The following is a 19,227-nucleotide window of genomic DNA, read 5'->3' on the forward strand; positions in this document are numbered from 1 at the left end:
TAAAACAAGAATGTTCAAGTTTGCCAGATGTCTTCCACGTGTGCCTCATAAATAGTGCAGAAATACAAAGTGTCCAGGCCCTCTTAAGTAATTGCAGCAAACATTACAGACTTGAACTACAGCAGAATGTAGGAATACAGCTTTCCTTTTGGAAACATACTAACAATTATATGGTTCATTGTAGATACCTAGATGCAAGCACGAAAATGGAAATCTGCATCGTTTGTTTAAATTTGTAGTTGTACATTTTTTTAAATTTTAAATTTAAAATTACTTAGCACAGTATTAGTTGTGACACAGAGGCACGCTAAAGAAAAAAATAAAAATTGATTATTGTCTTTTCTCATATTAGATAATGGTGACAATTTTGCAACCTCAGACTAAAATAGAGAATGGCTGCAGACACTGAATAGGGACTGACTTAGGACTTACAAGTAAAAACGCTCCATTTGTTATTCATGCATGTATAGGGCTTCTTTAAAATGAACATTTTCAAGAGCCAAATGGAATAAATTCACAAAACCATATTGCCATATAGTATTTATTTATTTATTTTAGCCATAACCCAGGAAGAACTACAGTCCAACTGCAATACAATTTAATACAACCTTCATTAATTTATGAGAATTAATTAAAACAATTTATTAGTAGTAGTAGTAGCAGTACTAGTAGTATTATATAAATGCTGAATTACAACAAAAAACAACAGTTTCACCAAAAACATCATATCCCACAAGTCTCTTGTATGCTTACGTCATCCACCTGCGCCCGTAGTTCTGTTTTGCTTCCCTCACGCACATGAGACGAACCAACGTGGCTTTTTCATTTAACAAGAAATTTCAACCGGTATTATTAGAACTAAAGCGCTAATTCATCAAAAATATTTAACTCAAACACCGTAATCAGCGAAACAAGCTGTTATTTTTCTGTCTGCTCGGTTTGTTGTCAGAGAATTAAACAGGTGAGTAAATGAGTTATCAGAGTAACATTAGAGCTCTGAGAGAAAACAGTGGCAGTGATTAGTATATGTGTGTGTGTGTGTTCCTGACAGTACCAGTGGAAACATGTTTAATGAAGATCAAGACTGGAATGACGAACAAGACCCTGAAGTCCTGAGTAAAACACTCCTCAAAAATACCCCGAAGACGAACAGCAGCACTAATGTCAAGGTACATGTAGATATAGTGAATGTTATAACTAGTTAATACATCAGTGTCATCTATCTATAACATAATCCTTAATGTGAGATGCTGGAATTTAGCATTAGTTCATAAGTGTTGCTGAAATATTAATAAATGCTTAATCGATTATCAAAATAGTGGTTGATTATTTTTCTATCAATAAAATAACATTTTAGATATGAGCTGAAGTTGTTGCTGAAGTAAATTCACAACATAAAACAGTGAACAAGTTAGATTATTCCCAGAAATGTCAAAATGTCTTTTTTCTGACAGTTTTTTATCAGATGGGACATTTTTAGCTAAAAGACAAGACTAACCCAATAAATCATATTCCCATTATTAGCCCAAGGTTGTGGGAAAAAAGAGTCTGCTGCGGACCCTGCAAACACTGGGATCAGTGCCAGAGTGGAAGAGTGACAACCATCAGCAGGACAGCGACAGTGAGGCGGAAGCACCTTCATCACACAGTAAGAAAAAGAAGAAGAGAAGGAAGAAGAGAAAACATGCAGAGACATCATCAGAGCAGCAAGAGAACGGCGACTTAGATCAGAGTGTGAAGGAGGAGAAACCTGTAAATAAGAAGAGGAAGAAAGACAACAGATTTGGTAAGTAAATAAGAGGTTAAAGGCCCCCAGCTTCATACACAGCTTTTTTATTGGTCCAGAAAAGGTCAGTACTGCTTGATAACATAATTTATTATTTTTATGTTTCTAAAGGGGCCCAAAAGGCAAAAACTACTTCTGCTGGTGAGACAAAGGATAAAGATTCTACAGCATCTGCAAAGATTGATGTAAATAAGACGGAGAACACAAACAAACTGAACAGACAACAGTGGAAAAACAAAATGAAGAACAAGAGGAAATGTAAAAATAAATACCGCCAGAATAAACCTGAGGAAGAAGTAAATGAAACTGAATCCGCAGATAAACAAGAACCAAAGGAAGAAATCAAAACAGGTTTATATACCAACAATAACAGCCAGGCAGCCCAGAAAAAGACAAAGGACCGTGAATGTAAGCCACAAAAAACAAAAATAACTAAAGAGGACGCAGACGCTCAGACACAGACACAGACGCTGAGAGAAGAGAAGCAGCGGATTGACAAAGAGAAAAAGACAAAGAACGGCCAAGTTGAAAAAGGAGTAACCAAATCTGCTGCTGATGGAGCAAAACAGAAAGCAAGTGAACCCGAAGTGGAGATCACAGACAATCAGCAGCAGGTGAAAAGACTGAAACCTGAGCTGAGCAAAGAACAGAGTCAGAAAAGAGACAAGCTGCGCAGAATGCTCCACGGCCAGAAACCAGAACAGCAACAGAGTCCAGTAACGCAGAAAGACGAACCAGCAGCACCGGAGGAAGAGGTGGAACTGGACCGCTCTGCCTCCCTCAGGTCCCGCATGGAGCAGCGGCTGGAGTCGGCCCGCTTCCGCTACATTAATGAAGTTTTGTACAGCACGACGAGCAGCGAGGCGAAGCGAATGTTCAAACAGGACCCAGAGGCCTTCGGGATCTACCACAGGGGATACACGGCACAGGTTCACCGGTGGCCCGCCAATCCAGTGGACGCAATCATCTCCTACATCAGCCAAAAGTGAGACATAGTCGTTGTTGGTGTAACATAGTACTACTAGTACTGTATTTTTGAATTTAGTGTTTCATTCATTCATAAAGAAACTCAGTGCTTTTAAACAGTGGCACATGTGAGTTAGACTCACTTGTTTAGTGTCGGCGTTTTTTCCTTTAACACAGTCTTGTCTTGGCAGCTCCAAAAGGAACGAGACAGCGTTCACATTTCATCCTCTGTAGGTCCAAAGCTCTAATAATCCACATCATTTATCTGCTCTTAACAGTCCATAACTTCCATTACTCTGCTGAAGACAGCGAGGAATCATTCAGGAGATAATGCTGCACTGTGGGTGTTTCATTAATGCTCCAGTTAACTGCTGTGACAACATGACCTTGTTAGCATTAGCAGTTTCGGAGAAGATAAACAATTCTGGCAACGCTTTGGCTGTTTGTCAAATGGGCTTTAAATCTGCTTCGGTTCTGTGTAGATGTTGGAAATGTTTCTTTCAGCTCAGGAGCCACTGATTGTAAACACATCTGTCGTTTATTCCAGGCCTTCATCCCTGGTGGTCGCAGACTTCGGCTGTGGTGACTGTAAAATAGCTCGAAGTGTGAAGAACAAAGTGCACTGCTTCGACCTGGCAGCAACCTGTGAGCTTGTTACTGTCTGTGACATGGCCAATGTGAGTCACGCTTTGTAGTTTTTGTCAATGAATGCACATTTCCTCTGAGCTCTTTATAAAATAAAACATGTTTTCCTCGTGCAGGTCCCGCTTCGTGACAGCTCTGTGGACATCGCTGTGTTCTGCCTTTCTCTCATGGGGACCAACCTGGCAGATTTTTTATCTGAGGCCAATCGAGTCTTAAAAATGGGGTAAAGGATTGAAGATTGATTTAGAATATGCACATTTAGTTTTGTATGTACACTAATGTTTAACCTTTTTGCAGAGGCTTCCTTAAAATAGCAGAAGTTGCGAGTCGATTCGACAACGTGAGGAGCTTCCTCACTGCCCTGGCAAATCTTGGATTCAAGATGGTGTCCAAGGTGAGAATATACAACAGTTATTGTGACTGACTGGTAATCTCACAGTCACAAAGGAAGTCAGCAGCTGGCAGCTGCATTTTGTATAATTTATAGCTTGTGGCTTTGGTGCTGTGGCAGAAAACCTCAGGTACATTCATGTCTTCCCAGTCATGTTCAAATTTCTGCTGTGGTGTCCTCTAACTAAGCCAAAATAAATCATACAAATATGGTAATGACATTTTAACTGGTGACATCAGGTGACAACACAACGGAAACCATGGCTCTCTACAATGGCACCACAATTATTGCAATGCTACCATTAATATAATATTATTATTATCCTCGGAGGTTTACACCCCAGTCTAATAATCGTATGAACTGTAACAGATGTCCAATGTTTAGTTTCCGTTTGCTCTTTTCTTCAGGAAACAGAGAACACTCATTTCTACTCCTTTGAATTTGTGAAGACAGCAAACTCTCCAGAAAGTGTCAAAAAGTTTGGACTGCAGCTGAAGCCCTGTGTGTACAAGAAAAGATGAAGATGAGATTTTATTCCATGTTTTCTGTTTGTTGGTCAATGAGCGATGTTTTTTAAAGCAGCACAAAGTCATACACTTAATTCTGTCAATCTATTCTTTTGATACAGGAGCCTTTGTAAATTTGTTCTGTTCAGATGTTGACATAGTTCAATTATGTGGATGATTACATACGTGCTTTTTCTTTCTTTGGAGCTAATCGGTGAGATAAATCTCCTCATGTGGCGACGTTAAAGGTGAAACTGCACAGATAATTTAACCAACGTTGTACGAGTCATGTCAAATCCTGGAGAGTATTGAAAAATATAAACTTTTACATTAATCTCTCTTACGCGTGTGTGTGTGTTTATTAATAAATGTTAGGAGCATAAATTTATTTTATGTTTACGGTGCTGTATCCTTAATTTGATTAAGTTGCATGAGTAGCAATTTGCCACAAGAGGGTGTCACAGCACTGCAAGCTCTTTGCCTGCATCATACACAGGATGAGAATTTATTTATAGGTTTTACAGCCCAGCCCTGTCAGTGAAAAGGGAAGTAACATAAAACCAGATAGAAGTGTTTGTGTGAGCTTAGTTTAATAGTTTAATAATGTAAACCTGGCATGTGTGGTTTAATGAAGTGTAGTGACTCGATACAGAAGGTCACAAAGTATGGAAATAGCCATTTGATTAAACATTGTATGTATAATGAGCAATACCAGATGCAGCAGATGATCTTTCCTAATATAGACGACCATAGATATCACAAGGACAGATGGAGTTTAAAGTCACAGCCAAGTGTGTCAGTCATCGTTTAATTGTTGTGTTGCAGTAACATATTAAAACAGCAGATTTTATTGACAAGTATCTCAAAACACGTGCATAAAAACAGTACACAATTCAAGTAAGGTGAAAAAGTGCAACAAAAATTAATGCATTTAAAATCATTAATGCCAGTCAGTCAAAACAACAAGGAATTTAAAAATAACAATAATATAATGACCACATCTAAAAACAGAGCATTAAATTCTACAGTCAGTATACTGAAATCTTAAACAATGCTGCCGTGCCTGTAAGCCTTCATTTCTAGTTTGTGCACAATGTAAAGCTGTATGTCTAATACAAAGCCCTCGAAAGCACCTTTTTCCTTCACACTGTGCTCTTCACATCGATGACTATGGAGTAACTGATCAGTTGAGTGTATTCTTTATTGTCTCTCTCCGTCATGTTTGGCTTCTTCACCTCAGGAGAGCCGGGCTCCTGCATCAGGGTTGTCAAGGCCGAGAGAGACTCCGGCTTCTGAATTATTAAGAGTGTGCAAGAGAGAAAGAAGGTTGAGAGACGAAGCATTTTGGGCTAAGATTGGCATAAAAGCAAAGAAGCTGAGGTGAACGTAGGAGTGAAAACCACAATTTCTGAATGGGAGGATTTCTGCAAGTTAACAGGAATGAAACGTACCTTATATTTTGTCGTGCTGTTTATTTTGCTGTAAAATAAAAACAAAAAAGTTTTTATTTACCAGGAAAAAATACATATTTTGATTTTTGAGCAACTTGTGGGGTTACATGTAACCACTAGATGGCACTATGACTTAATGTGACATTTGAAGAGTCACTTCAAACAGGCAGGTTGCAGGTGAGAATGCAAAATGCGACGGGAAAATCAGTGGAGCCGAGTGGTGACCTGAGTCCTCCTCATTGACCTCTGATGTCAGACGCAGCAGCTCACTCTGTACATTGTGACCCTGGTGACAACAACCCAATGAAGACCTGCTGCTGTCGCAAAGAGTCCTCAGCACTGAACAGGACGGTGAGGAGGGTGGACGTTAGTCCCAGAATAGCTTTCCTCTCCGGGGAGTCATATTTTCTTGTGGAGCTTGTTGTGCTCTGTGTGACTGACCTTCCCAAATTAGCCTGACAGGACCTTCCCACAGGAGCAAAGGATAATGGCACAGAGCCTCTATCAACCAATGACACCTTGACCAAATGTTCTGACCTGACAGACAGGTCTATTGAAGTTGCCTCTGAACCACTGTGGTGCTGCACAGTGCAGCTTTAGTCACAGCAAGGCCTGACTTGGTCCTGATAAACATTTCTGACAAAAGTTAAGAGTTGGCATTGATTGTGGAAATGTGGAAACGTCTGCAGGCAGAAACCATAAACAGTTCTAGGATCGTGACAGACATCCCACATCAGTCGTAAGAGAAGAGTGACTCACTGATTTTTTCCAGCAGCAATAAGATTAAAGGATGGATTTGTGGATTTTTCATTGATGAATGGCAGCTCGAATTTCATTATACTAATAACTTCCGAAGATGTGGACATTCTGGACCTTTTACCTTTGCTTCTGCGATGTGGCATTGGTGATAATGGGCCAACTAACAGCAGTCTACTGCTGCAGCTGCCAGAAGTAACACTGCTAAAAGCCAGAGCAGGAAACTGGAAAATAAATCTGTTGTTCACACTAACAGGAGGAACATTTTCTACCAGGGCTGCGGTGGCACAGACACCTGTCTGCTTTAGCCACACTGCTTCCTGTTTGTGAAACTAGGGTTTTAGTGTCTTGTGTTAACGATCTACACATCCTGTTTGTCTCACTTTGTACAGCGCTGGCAGCGTTGCCCTCATTTGCTCATCAGCACATCACCTGCCGAGCTGCAGCCTGTCACCTGTGAAGGCATTTAACTCACCAGCACAACCAGAGAGTGACGATGAGGATGAGTAAGATGGCCGAGGCTGAGGAGATGCCGATCATGGACACCAGTGCTGCAACATACACATATACACATTACAGTAAAGCCACAATCACAAAGGTCTCAGCAAATGTCCATTATGTTAAAGAATTTCAGTTTCATTCACCAAGGTGTTTGTCGTCACTCATGACCTCCACGTGAAATTTGACTTGGGCCGTGTGGTGATAGAAGGACGCCTGGCAGGTGTACAGGCCCTGATCCCGCTCTGTGATCTCTGACTGGAATATGATTGCAAGCCCCTCCATGAGAACGAATGATCCGTCATTCCTGAAATACAAATAGAAATACAGAACCGAAGACATTTCATTAAAAATAGAACAACAGATGTATTTCACGATGGCATTCAGTGTATCAGCTCCTTTAAATGGTGAACATTGAAAGTAGTCCAGCACACTGTGTGTACAGGTGCTTCCTCACAATGATGTCATGATAGATAATATATGATACACCACCTTTTACAACTGAGCTCATACTGTGGCACGTTGCCTTCGACTTGGAGCAGTATTTTCTGGTTGCGTTGACTTTCCTCGAGAGTGAGTCTGTTCATGTGGGCTTCACCACTGTGGCGGGTTTGCAAAGTAGTCGTGTGGTTCAAGACTTTCACGGCAGAGATATCTGTAGAAAAGTAAGTTGAAACTTGATGATGAACCTTGATCTTCAGCTTTGTGTATGTGAAATTCTCCATTTAGAGCAACAGTGCTATTTCTACACACTCACAATATTTGGGGACATGAACACTCCTCTTCTCTGTGGTCCCATGTTCAAACTTGTACACACAGGTCAGGTTCTGCCCCTCATGAAGAGCCAGAGGAAACTGATAAGTCAGCCTGGCTTTCATAGCACGTCCTTCATATTTTGACTGCAGGGTTGTTTGACCTTTGGCACCTTCAGGAAGAATCCAGGCGAGGTTCGTCCTGACATCCTCCCCCGCGCAGTCACACACTGCCAGCCAGAGATGAGAAGCGTGTTGTCTCATCACAGACACACTCAGCTGAGGGGCTTCTGAAAGGAAACAAGGGGTGATAGGAAGGAGATGAGCAGCTGTGTGAGGTTGTATGTGCCATAGAATGAAATATATAAACAGAAGAAATAACGTACTGTGCACAGGAACGTGTATAGTTCTTTTCTCTGGTTCCTCCAGGCTCGGATGCTTCACCATGCAGGTCAGATTCTGTCCAGCATACAAAGAAGACGAGACCTGCACAGAACTATGGACCAACACTAAACCATCAGCCTGGACTTTAGTTTCCATCACATGGCTAATAACGTCGTCACTGTTTCCGAGGAGCCAGCTTACAGCTGCTGCAGGAGCAACACTCTGTGCCAAGCAGTCCACGTTTGTGAACTTATCCCCGTCTTTCCACTCAGTGCTGGAGTTTATGGTGATGTTGGGGCGAGCTGTGTGGGAAACAGACTGTTCTTTACATGAAAACAATAAAATCTATGGTGTGCTTAAATGGCCAAATATGTCCACTACACTGGAAAATTATCCTTTGCTAGATTTGTAGAACATACCGCAAAGAGGGAGTGTTATGCTTCTGTTTTCTGGCTCCTCAAATGCTGGGTGATTTATCACACACTCTGCAGTGAGCTCCCAAGGCAAGCAGGCAGGGAGGAGTAAAACTCCCCTGACAGAGTGGCTCCCATTATGAGAAGTGAAATTGAACCAAGAGTCTCCAGACACACCCTCCGGTAGAAGCCAGGACATGTTGGCTTCAGGAACAGCATCAGTTGCTGAGCATTCAATCACCCTGTTCCCATCTTCAGTCCGCAAATCAACCTGGATTGTGGGTGGAACTGAGAGGAAGGGCGTGGGCAGAAGGTTCCACATCAATATTATATATAAAGTGGACAATTCATAGTGTAGTCATTAAAGAAATACTTGCAAACAGTTTCACCTACCAGGCTGAGTAACATGAGGGTTAACTGTGATGTTAAACTGTAGCATTGCTTTAAGATGGTGATAAGAGAAGATGCACTCATACAGGCCGGCGTGATGATGCTCCACAGGACCCTGAAGCGTGAGGCTGCTGCCAACCAGCTCAATATCATCAGGTAGGAGACCATCATCCCTACAAAGAAGCAAACACAAACTTCAAGCTTCAGATTTTATGGTTAAAACGTAAAAAAAACTCTATTTGTTGTTGTGATCAGGATTGTGTCTCAATCTGGTTCCTGCTGTCTATCACTTGTGGTTTGATGCCACCAAACGTGAGACCACATCCTCCACAGGAGATGTAGGTTGTTTCACTCTATGTGTACGTGTAAAAAAAAAAGTAGTATCGCTGCCACTTCTTTCTAAAAATGTAAATATGTCTGCATCAAATTGTTTGCATCAAGAAAAAAAGTTAAGTTTTACATCAGATTCCTCTTGTCATGATGCAAATAATGACACTTTAAAAATAAATCAATGTAAACAATTAAAAAAAGTCAATTACTGATCAAACCAAAGCATTACAGCACTGAAATCAATATATGAGACGAGACAATCTGTCTTAAAGCTCTGCTGCAGAGATTAGATGCAGCTCTTAGTAAAGTTGTAGGATTCTTAAAAGACAGATTCAAAATAATGTTGGGACAAAATGTGCTAATATTTAGTTTAATACCACATGAGCTGAGTGAACTTTGCCCCTTTAAGAGCAAACGTTTCTTACTTTTTGCAGGTTAAATTGTAACGCGGCACATTCCCAGTGACCTGCAGGACAATAACAGCGTCTCTCTGTCCTTCCTGCAGCTTTAGTGACTCACTGCCTTGAAAGTCATTGTTGTTGATTCCTGGCTGTGAGTCCAACAACTGAACTCTAGAAAAATCTGTAGATGCAAGACAACAACAGTTGTTTCTATAATGTCCTTTTCATGAGCACAAGAAGAATTTATACAGGTTAAATACTCACAAAACGATGGCAGTGTAAAGACTCGTGACTCTCTGTGGGTAAATTTAGGGTGTTTAAACATGCAGGTGACATTATGGCCTTCGTACTTTGTTGCAGGAAGGTACACTGAGAGTTTTTGTACGTCTGAGTCTGTGTCATTCTCTCTCTGCAGCTCCTCATCTGTGCTCAAAGCCAAGGAGATGTCAGTGTCAGGTCTCCCTCCAGATGAAATGCAAGAGACCACCCAGAACTCATTTCCTCCTTGTTGTACCATCTCTGCTTTAATGGTTACGTTTGGCCTCGCTGCAGAGCAGGAAGAAAGGCGAGAAGAGTTATTCTTTCACAAGGTCTAATGTTTTTTCCAGCAAATTAAAAAGTCAGATTGCAAGTGGAGGCTTGGGGTGTTTTTGTTAAATAGGAAGCCGGGGCCGGATGAGCTGAATGTTAGCTAAACACAGGCCATAAGGTGCTTCTGCTTGGGTTTTGGAGAGTGCTGACTTAGGCTTATCACCTGTCCCATCTGTTGGCTGGGCTGCAACTGAGAGCAGATGTCTGGCCCAGCTGCTGTCCAACCAAAGCTGATACAACCACAGGATTTAATGCAGGAATCAGCAGAGATCAGAGTCTATTATCAAATACATAGAAGCTGTGGTGTCATGCAACAGCCATCCATCCCTAATGAGTAAGAGAAGGAAGCCAATACCTTATAATAGCTTGGGTTTTGGGAAGGGTATGTACAACCAAAGTGAGTTAAAATGATTTGGCTTTAAAAATTCACTCTGTTAACACCTGGGTTATGTGTGGATTTCACCACTGCAGTCATAAAATTACCTAAGCTGCAGAGCTTCAGTGCAGTGTGAACGTGTCATGACAAATGAGCTGGCTGGCCCAGCTCATGCTAATGGGGTCATTACAGTAAAGTCTGTTGTAGGAACAAAACACAAGTGGAAAATAAAAACGGTCAAACAAATAAACTAATAAAGTCATTAGTTGACAATAAAAGTAAAAAAACGCTTCACTTTTGTTTAAATTCAGGTTTCCTGGTGGCAGTGCATGTGCAGTGGGAACCACATCCTACTCTACATAAGGGGTTTGAACCTGAATGTTACTGGGTCAGTTTTTGACACATTTAGGTGACAACAAAACCAAGAGTGTGTAGGGTTTCGTTCTAACCGCTTACATTAACAAGCAGAATTTAGTATTATTAAGTGTCATCAGAGGATGAACTGTGCAACAAATACACACTTTACAGGGGTAAACTGTACAGTGAGCTGTAATTCACCATCAAAACTGTACAATGAGTCAGTTTTACTGAAGTCACTCACTGACACAGGCACCTGTGAACTGAACAGCAGACCAGATCATTGCTTTAGTTGTGTAACCACCCAGTAGTGTGTAATATAATTAAAATTAGATCTGTCTACCAGCTTTAAGTTCAAAGTGATGGACACATCATGTGTACTGTATTACATCCAGTGATACAGTACACTTTACTCAATCTGCATGATGAGCAATTTAGCTTGTGCTCATAATGAAAAACAGGTACACTGTGTTTTCTTGTATATTTTACACTGTAGTAAAATGTATGAGTGAAGATGTTCTAATCTGTCACAATATGCCATATCGCACTGATCTTTGTATCGCACCAGTGGATATTTATGGGAAAGAAGCACCATTATGCCACATTATAATATAATGTTATTAGAATATTATAACATGTTATTAATTAGTTACCACGCTGTTACTGCATTATGTTGTTTCACACAGTTATCCACACACACACACACACACACAGACCAGTGAAAGAGCACACTCCCACATGAGTGCGTTGCACTGTGCAATGTGATTTATGGTCTGTCACTGTGTATGTGGAGCAGAGTGAGAAGCAGTGGCCGGTGTGAAAAAAATCAGCAGGGGAAAGTTATTGTTCCCTTTGAGTTTGTGCTGAGTCTTGATACATGGTTACGAAACTGTAACTGGAAGAGGAGCAATACGGCAACTTCTTGCAACACAGATATAAAAACACAGCACTGACACACGCAGCTTTAATTGTGAGCGTACCATAGGTTTCCACCCTCACTGTGGTGCGTTTAGAGTTTGGGAGGGTCGGGTGTTGCACCTCACATGTCACGCTGTCCTCATCCTGCAGGTGGGTGGGGAAACGGAGGATGCTGCTCAGGGTGGAGGTGCCGTTAGAGTGAACAGTGCTGCTCACATTGATGTTGAAGGGGTAATCTGAGGCTGGGCGGCCATTGAGTAACCACTTGATGTGAGGGGTGGGCTTGCCACCAATGGCGGAGCATGACACGGACTGGTAGTGAGTGCCGTTTATGGTCTCAACATTCACCCGAACCTGTATTTCGGGCCGAACTGTGAATGAATCAACACACAAATAAGTCAGTTTTTATGTGCTCTCTATGAGTTTAATTAAAATCAGACTAGTAGAGCAGAAGTTATGACCTTTCAGATTGGGTATTTTTATCTTCAGGCTGATTGCTTCACATAGTGATGAATAATGAAACAACAACACTGTTGGCTTAGCTTACCGATGATGGTGACATATGTAACCTCGGAGACAAAATCCTCTTCCTCTGTTTCAAACTCACAGCTGTATTCTCCCTCTAATTCCATACTGGACACGTTCATCTTGACTGTGAGGTTGGTGAGAGCATCTGGCTCCGAGAAGCCTGAGTTTCCAAAGGACTTCGTTGAAGTCATTCCTGCCAGTGCCCTGGATTTAGTGGTATGTGTTTTGGAGGTAAACTGGCGTCTCCACACGGCCTTCTGGATCTTACTGTCACCCAGATATCTACAGCTCAGGTACGCATCTTCTCCCAGGACCGCTGTGATGTTTTGTGTGTTCTCAATAATCGTGTCCTTGCTCTGACCTGAGATACAGGACAACACAGTAATAATGAGAGGTCAAAAGTTCACCTAAACAGTCCTAAAACTGAAACTGCAAGCAAAGCAGAAATGTCTCAAGGGGACAAATGTGATTGTTCCTGTTCCTGTGAGAACAGACAGGAGGCCGATAGAAAGATGTCCATTCCCGTGCCTCACATCCAATCCAGTCATTCACTGGGTAAGTGAAACTGTGATGATGAGGCAAACTAACTGGGTCACTGGATATGAAGCTACTACTCATTGCTTCATGATTAGAACATGTAAATGACTAATCAATATAAACAGGAGGCTACAGTCATGCTATCGGTGCTTTGAGCCAAATGCTAATGTCAGCATGTTAACCTGCCTTAGCCTTAGTTTGGACCAAAGTGAGGGACCATCCATTGTCATCCCATGCAGGCAGTAAAGTGAAATAACATGGAATAGTAATATACGCTAAAGCAACATATTGTATGTTGAAGATAGGGTTTAGCAACAGTTTTTGGCGTTTGTGGTACACAATGACACCTTTATTATGTATGGTTAATAGAGAACTCCATTATGTTAATGAAATGAAAACAGTCCAAAAGTTATGCCCTGATGTATATCCAGACACTGACGACTACGTCCTTCCACACTGTTGAGAAATCAGCCACGATTAGCCGGGGTTCACAGGAAAGGACATTTAATAGAAGCTGACACTTGCAGAAAGGACAGTGTGCAGACTCCAGTGCATACCAAGTCCCTTCCCTCTGCTTCCTCTGCTGACTCCATCAAAGTGCACTTGAGGACACATTTTGCTCTGAAGCCAAGAACTTCTATTCAGCTTTAGATACATGATGAGGAAAATGATGATAGGTTGCTGCCGCACTGCCTTATTGAAAACCATTGTACATACAGCCAGCTGCTGCAGTGTAAACTAAACAGCTTGCATCATACAGTGTTTAAAATGGAAACACTGTGGAACCTCCAAGAGGAAAGGACAGAGAGAGAGAGAAATAAATATGCTGTATCAGTTCAATTATGCCTAGTGGGTTCATAATTCATTTACCCTTGCAGCTTATTGCCAAAATAAATGTCAGCCAAGCATGGGAAAGGCACACCTTAAGGATGCAAAGGGGGTGATAACTGAGAAAAAAATTCATGCATTCATGCACTGCATTGTATTTCCTGAAGCCTGGGGGCTTCTTTTTCTCACCAAACAGGAACCATTCACCCGTTGCACACAATGCAGCAAGTCTTCCTTTGCAGACTGGGGATGCGGTAAACAAATAAGAGTTTCGACTTCAAAAAACAAAGCTTTTTCACACATTTAAACTTTCATCTCCAACTTGAAGACTCAGTGACTCGGCAGAAACAAAGACTGAACCCAAAACCAAACAGGGGAATCTCTAAACAAACAGAAGCCTTAATCTTTTCACAGGGAAAAAAAAGGTTAATGACACTTCATATAGTATATTAAGATCAATACTATAATGAAACTAATGTGGTTTTCGGTCATACCAACACTGCTTATGGCCACAGAGGCAGAGCTAACATACCAACAGTAATTCATTTGAGAAATAGTCATTATTTAGTACTTCTGAGATGCATCCAGCATGTGGTTTTACGGCCTTATGCATTTATAATTGGACTAATCACTTAGGAAAACCATAGCAGCACTGTTTAGTGTACATGCTGCAGGTTAAATAAGACCTCAAGGGCCAGTAAAAGACGCTCATAAACAGCTGACAGTCACAGATGGGTTGTAACCCTGCAGACTTACCCAGAATTTCCAAGCAGTGAGCAACATTTAGGACAAGACCCAAAATCAACAGCCCTGAGCATCCCATGATGGTGTCACTGAGAGAAATAGAGTTGGACAAACTGACTGTATGTAAGTCTTAAGGGTATTTAAGTGTGTGTGTATATGTGTGTGTCTGCTGTGGTTTATGGTTAGAGGCACACGCCCTCTACAGCTGACACTGACGTTCGGGCATGTGTTTTTTGTGTGTGCATGTTTGCTACTCTTTTACCCACATACTGTATTGGTACACGCTCACACACACACGCACACGCATGATACCTGTGTGTAAAACCACATCTTCTGCTATGTGCAAAAAATAACTGTGTGTGTTTGTGTGCATATTTGAATGTCTCTTGTAGTCGTTACTTCTCAGTTGTCCAGAGTCTGTTTTCTTCTAGTTGGAGTAGTCATGCAGGACGTGTCTGTTCAGTTACTCAGCCACCTCATATAGCAGGGTGCCTTGGGAAGTGGTGAAGCCATGCATCATTCATACATCCCGTCCCTGCTGAGGACCTCAGACATTGAACGTCTGTGAGACATCTTACCACTGCACATGCTTTGCTTTCTGCTAATCTAATGCACTTTGAGGCTTCGTGTTTAGTTTTTTCAGTCAAACTCGTCCTGCATTAAAGACTGGAAATTAAAAAAAATGTGGATGACTGAGCTGTTTTGCAGGAGCTCAGCATTGCACAGTATTTCAGGAGGGCCTATGTGAGGTTTCCATCTTTTATTTCCTGTTCAAGCTGATCAACTTTGGTGTTGACTCATCCACACCACAGGAGGATGACAGTGAATGAAATGACCTGACAAAAAAGGAAAAATAGCTGCCAACACATTTTGAGGGCATGTGGTGTGTAACGGCTTTTTGAATTGGCTGGTGTGAAACTGCCAGCTGTAGTGAGAGATTTCATAGCGTGTGAAAGTGGGTTTTACAACAAAGAAAATAGATGTTCCTCTCTCTACTCCACAAACACACACAGCCCAGTCAATCTTCTAGGTGGCCTACAGGGGACTAATATCTATTCAGAAGACTTCATGTCCTTTTAAATCCACACAACAACTTTAAATGGTAGAATAGAAAACCTTTGTTTGTGTCCTTTGAGGCCAAGGCCCCTAAATACACCTTAAATTTGAGTTTACACATCAGAATTATTAATAAAAACGCAAAAGAAGGAGCCCAAGCTACATCCAGCGCCCACCTTTCATCTATTCAAGATGAAATTCAGATGTTTAATCCTTAAAGTTATTTATTTCATGCAAATTGGCACTTTAATCTCCATTTGAAAGTCCTTCAAAGGGTTTTAAGTAATTTGTATCAAAGGGCATCATACCTCGGTTTCCTGTTAAGCTTCTCTTGAGTTATTTTTGAGATGGATGAAGGGAAAACAAATTAGGATATTGATTTACAAGAATACATGTAGAATCGATTTACAAATCATAGAAATCAGCTTCTGAACCACACAGACGGATGACAGAGGTTTTGGCGGCGTGATCTAAGCAACATTAAAGCTCCTCTTGTTTTCCGATCTTGCTCCCCGACCCGATTCTGACTGTGGATGATCATATCTCCGGAAGGTAAAACACAGTTCAGTCCATGACCAAACTCACATGCAGGGCAAACACTTGACATGGTGTTGAGTCTATCTCTTAAAACCTGGTGTAATCACATGAGCACGGACAATCTGGAGGTAATTTTTTCTGCTAATTAAATTACCTGAAGTGGTTATTCCCTGAAGGTAGACGGAGGTGGAGCGGAGTCTGGAATGTTTCAGGCTTTTCCTGGTGTACAACGCTGTCTGGGAGCTAATGCGTTTTACTGACAGAGAATTGTTAACATTTCACACAATAGGTATTTATAGATTTTACAGATGTATAAGGAGCCTGAACAGATTCAAGAGAAAGAAGAAGACCACAGCTGGTGGCACATGTGCCTCAGGTAAACCATAGGTCTGCACGGTAACTGACAAACCTACATGATGGAAGTACATATTTGGTTAATCAAAACCGTAATTCCACACATGTGGAAGTTCAGCTGGAAAAATGTGGTTGGTAATCAGCCAGTAATAATGCGTCTGCAGTAAAGCTCCAGTAAAGCTGCCTGTGAAGGGATGTGTGGTAACCTACTTAACTCTGTGGAACCTTATCATCACGTACATGAGAAGAGGAAAATCACTGATCATCTGCACCATCTCTTCCCGCTGTTATTCATTTGCAGCTGAATTATCACCAAACCCTCCAGGCCTCACACACACACACACACACACACACACACACACACACACACACACACACACACACACACACACACACACACACACACACACACAGTCGTTTAAACAGATTCCACAGTGACACAAAATTTGATTAATGTGACACTATCAATCTGAGACACATACCAGTTTTGGCCTGTGACTCTGCTGGCATATGTGTGGAAAGACAAGCTGAAGACTGAACTATCAGGACTGATGTCTTCAAGTACCACTCACATCTGCGTGTGTGTGTTGGAGTCTGTACGTTATAACTTTATCTTTACCCACTTATGATATAATCCACCAGTCAGCTACAACATTAAGACCACCTGTCTATCATTGTGTAGTTCCCCTTCTGCCACCAAAACAGCTCTAATCTGTCCCTGAGATAAAATCCACTGCTTAAACTCCTGTAATTTGTGGGGTGGGGCCTCCCATCATGCATGCTAGTGCCATCTCTTGCCCCGTATTTGATGCACCTGGTCGTCCACATGGTTTTTTGAGTTCAAATGCTTCAAAAGTATCTTAAGTAACATCTGCAGTATTTTTATATTATTGCATTACGTTGTGTTAGCTTCTGATTGTGATGCACTTTACAATCTGTTGGTTTTACAAATCTTTAACAATATTTTATTATCTTTCTAAGTGAAAACCTTAATTTGCCCTCAGCAGTTGATAAAAGGGTAAATGTTTCAATGTTTTAATCATTTCACTTTTATCATCTGCTGCCTCGTTTATCACATTAGCTTGTCACTTCAACATGTGAAAGGTTGCGTACAGGTTTGATCGATGTATTGACTGATAAAACCTTCTGCAGACAAACAGTGCAGTGAAGTGCACACCAGTGAGGGGGAGGTGCAGACCACAGAAAAGCAGCTCTGCACTTGTACCCATGAAACAATATAAACACCTTAAATGTAGATGAAGATTCATAAGACTATTTGATTTTATCTGACACAAAAACTTAAATTCCCTCACTCAACATCCTTCCATTAGAATGTAATACCTTAAACAACCTCATACATTCAAAGTGAATCATAATCGTGTCATGAATGTTCATGACTTGTTCTCTAACGTCCCAATTTGCATTATGAAATCCATCACTCCACAGCATGACATTACCCGAAAGAGAAAAATGGAAACCTGAAATTTCACTCCGCACACACACAGTGATTCTTGATTAATCATCGTTTTCTATAAACACTTTGTTGTGTGCTCACGGAATAAGGTGACTCATACTGAAATACTGATTCTTGTAATGTCTTACAACTGTCAAGAAAAGTATGAAAGGCCATCAAACAAATTCAGTCCCTCACAGTTCCTGTGATGCAGTGAATAAGAGAAGGTTTTGTGCAGCTACGAGCAAGTTCCCTGAGCAAAAACTGAATCCATGTCTGCATTTTCAGCTTTGCTGTAATCTTTTCTCTATGAGTCACAATTATCTGTTCAATCTCTTCTTCTTCTTTGATGCCCCAGTGTGCTTTAAGGCCAGGATGCTGAGTGCTTAATGGTTATTTAGTTGGTGGAAATTACTCAAACAGTGATGGAGCTGTGAAGGAGATGATGCTCGGGTCATGAACCATTTATGTACTTCAACAGAACAGTTGATGCCGGCTGCTGAGTGCTCAGTAGTTATTAAGTTGATGGAAATTACTCAAACACACTCAAGAAGAGTGGAGAAGCCAGTGTGCTCATTACAGTAACTAAAGTGGACTGAGTTCAGAAGAGAGTTTGTGATAAATGATACTGTTTTGAAATGTGTTTCAGAGAAGTACAGTCCTTTGTTTTCTCAGACATGAATCAGAGGAGTAACTGGTGTCCTGCCAGCTGAACCCAAAGCTTTGGTGGCTCATGTGTGGACTGGAGGATTAGTCTCGTTCCAGGGGTGAAAAAGTGAGCCGCTGGCAGAGCATCAAGTGAGAATGTAAGTGAAATGGACAGCAGATGGTTCTGGTTCGTGCACCGGTTGTTTGGGACGTGCTGAGCATGGCTGGGCCTGCGCACCCCTCCAGACCTGGCAGCCATCCTGGCTTCCCCCACCGCAGGACTCTTCAACCAGCAGACTGCGAGTTTGTGATAAAGCAACCGGTGCAACTCCCCTCGTGGGGAGGAGATGAGTTTCTGAAGTTCATCTAAGGAAACGATGCCATTTATACCAAAACAGGCCGAAAAACAAACCCTGTTGTGTGTGACGTTTGTGGTCATTTTTCAGTCACGTCAAACATCTACTTAAAAGAGTAACACTTGATTCTTCTTTACTTGTTTTGCAGTGTTATAAAAACCACCACCACAAGTGTTGTTGCTGCACAACCAAGAGGCCACACCTCAGTAACCACTTCCAGTAGTGGCCATGCTGATGCCAAAGCTGTATGTATGCAGATGTAAAACCCTGCAAAG

The 19,227-nt window shown here is 41.5% G+C and overlaps 2 protein-coding genes across 2 annotated transcripts; one reads left to right on the forward strand and one right to left on the reverse strand.

The window, feature by feature from the left end:
* Positions 1-954: 954 nt before the first annotated feature.
* Positions 955-4,616, forward strand: rrp8 (ribosomal RNA processing 8). The gene is made up of 8 exons (XM_026363641.1): positions 955-961; positions 1,052-1,169; positions 1,525-1,786; positions 1,898-2,771; positions 3,300-3,429; positions 3,514-3,620; positions 3,695-3,791; positions 4,196-4,616. The coding sequence occupies exons 2-8, from the start codon at positions 1,065-1,067 to the stop codon at positions 4,307-4,309; spliced, it is 1,689 nt and encodes a 562-aa protein (XP_026219426.1). The 5' UTR covers positions 955-961; positions 1,052-1,064; the 3' UTR covers positions 4,310-4,616.
* Positions 4,617-5,065: 449 nt separating this feature from the next.
* Positions 5,066-14,708, reverse strand: si:ch211-149e23.4. Its single transcript, XM_026339559.1, has 14 exons — positions 14,561-14,708; positions 12,459-12,800; positions 11,974-12,282; positions 9,934-10,215; positions 9,694-9,850; positions 8,942-9,111; positions 8,555-8,836; positions 8,138-8,437; positions 7,757-8,041; positions 7,492-7,654; positions 7,146-7,306; positions 6,977-7,052; positions 5,746-5,773; positions 5,066-5,586 (listed from the first exon to the last, which is right to left on the reverse strand). The coding sequence occupies exons 1-14, from the start codon at positions 14,625-14,627 to the stop codon at positions 5,437-5,439; spliced, it is 2,772 nt and encodes a 923-aa protein (XP_026195344.1). The 5' UTR covers positions 14,628-14,708; the 3' UTR covers positions 5,066-5,436.
* Between the last annotated feature and the right edge of the window lie 4,519 nt (positions 14,709-19,227).

This window comes from Anabas testudineus, chromosome 13 (genome assembly GCF_900324465.2).
Source record: "Anabas testudineus chromosome 13, fAnaTes1.2, whole genome shotgun sequence".
NCBI lineage: Eukaryota > Metazoa > Chordata > Actinopteri > Anabantiformes > Anabantidae > Anabas > Anabas testudineus.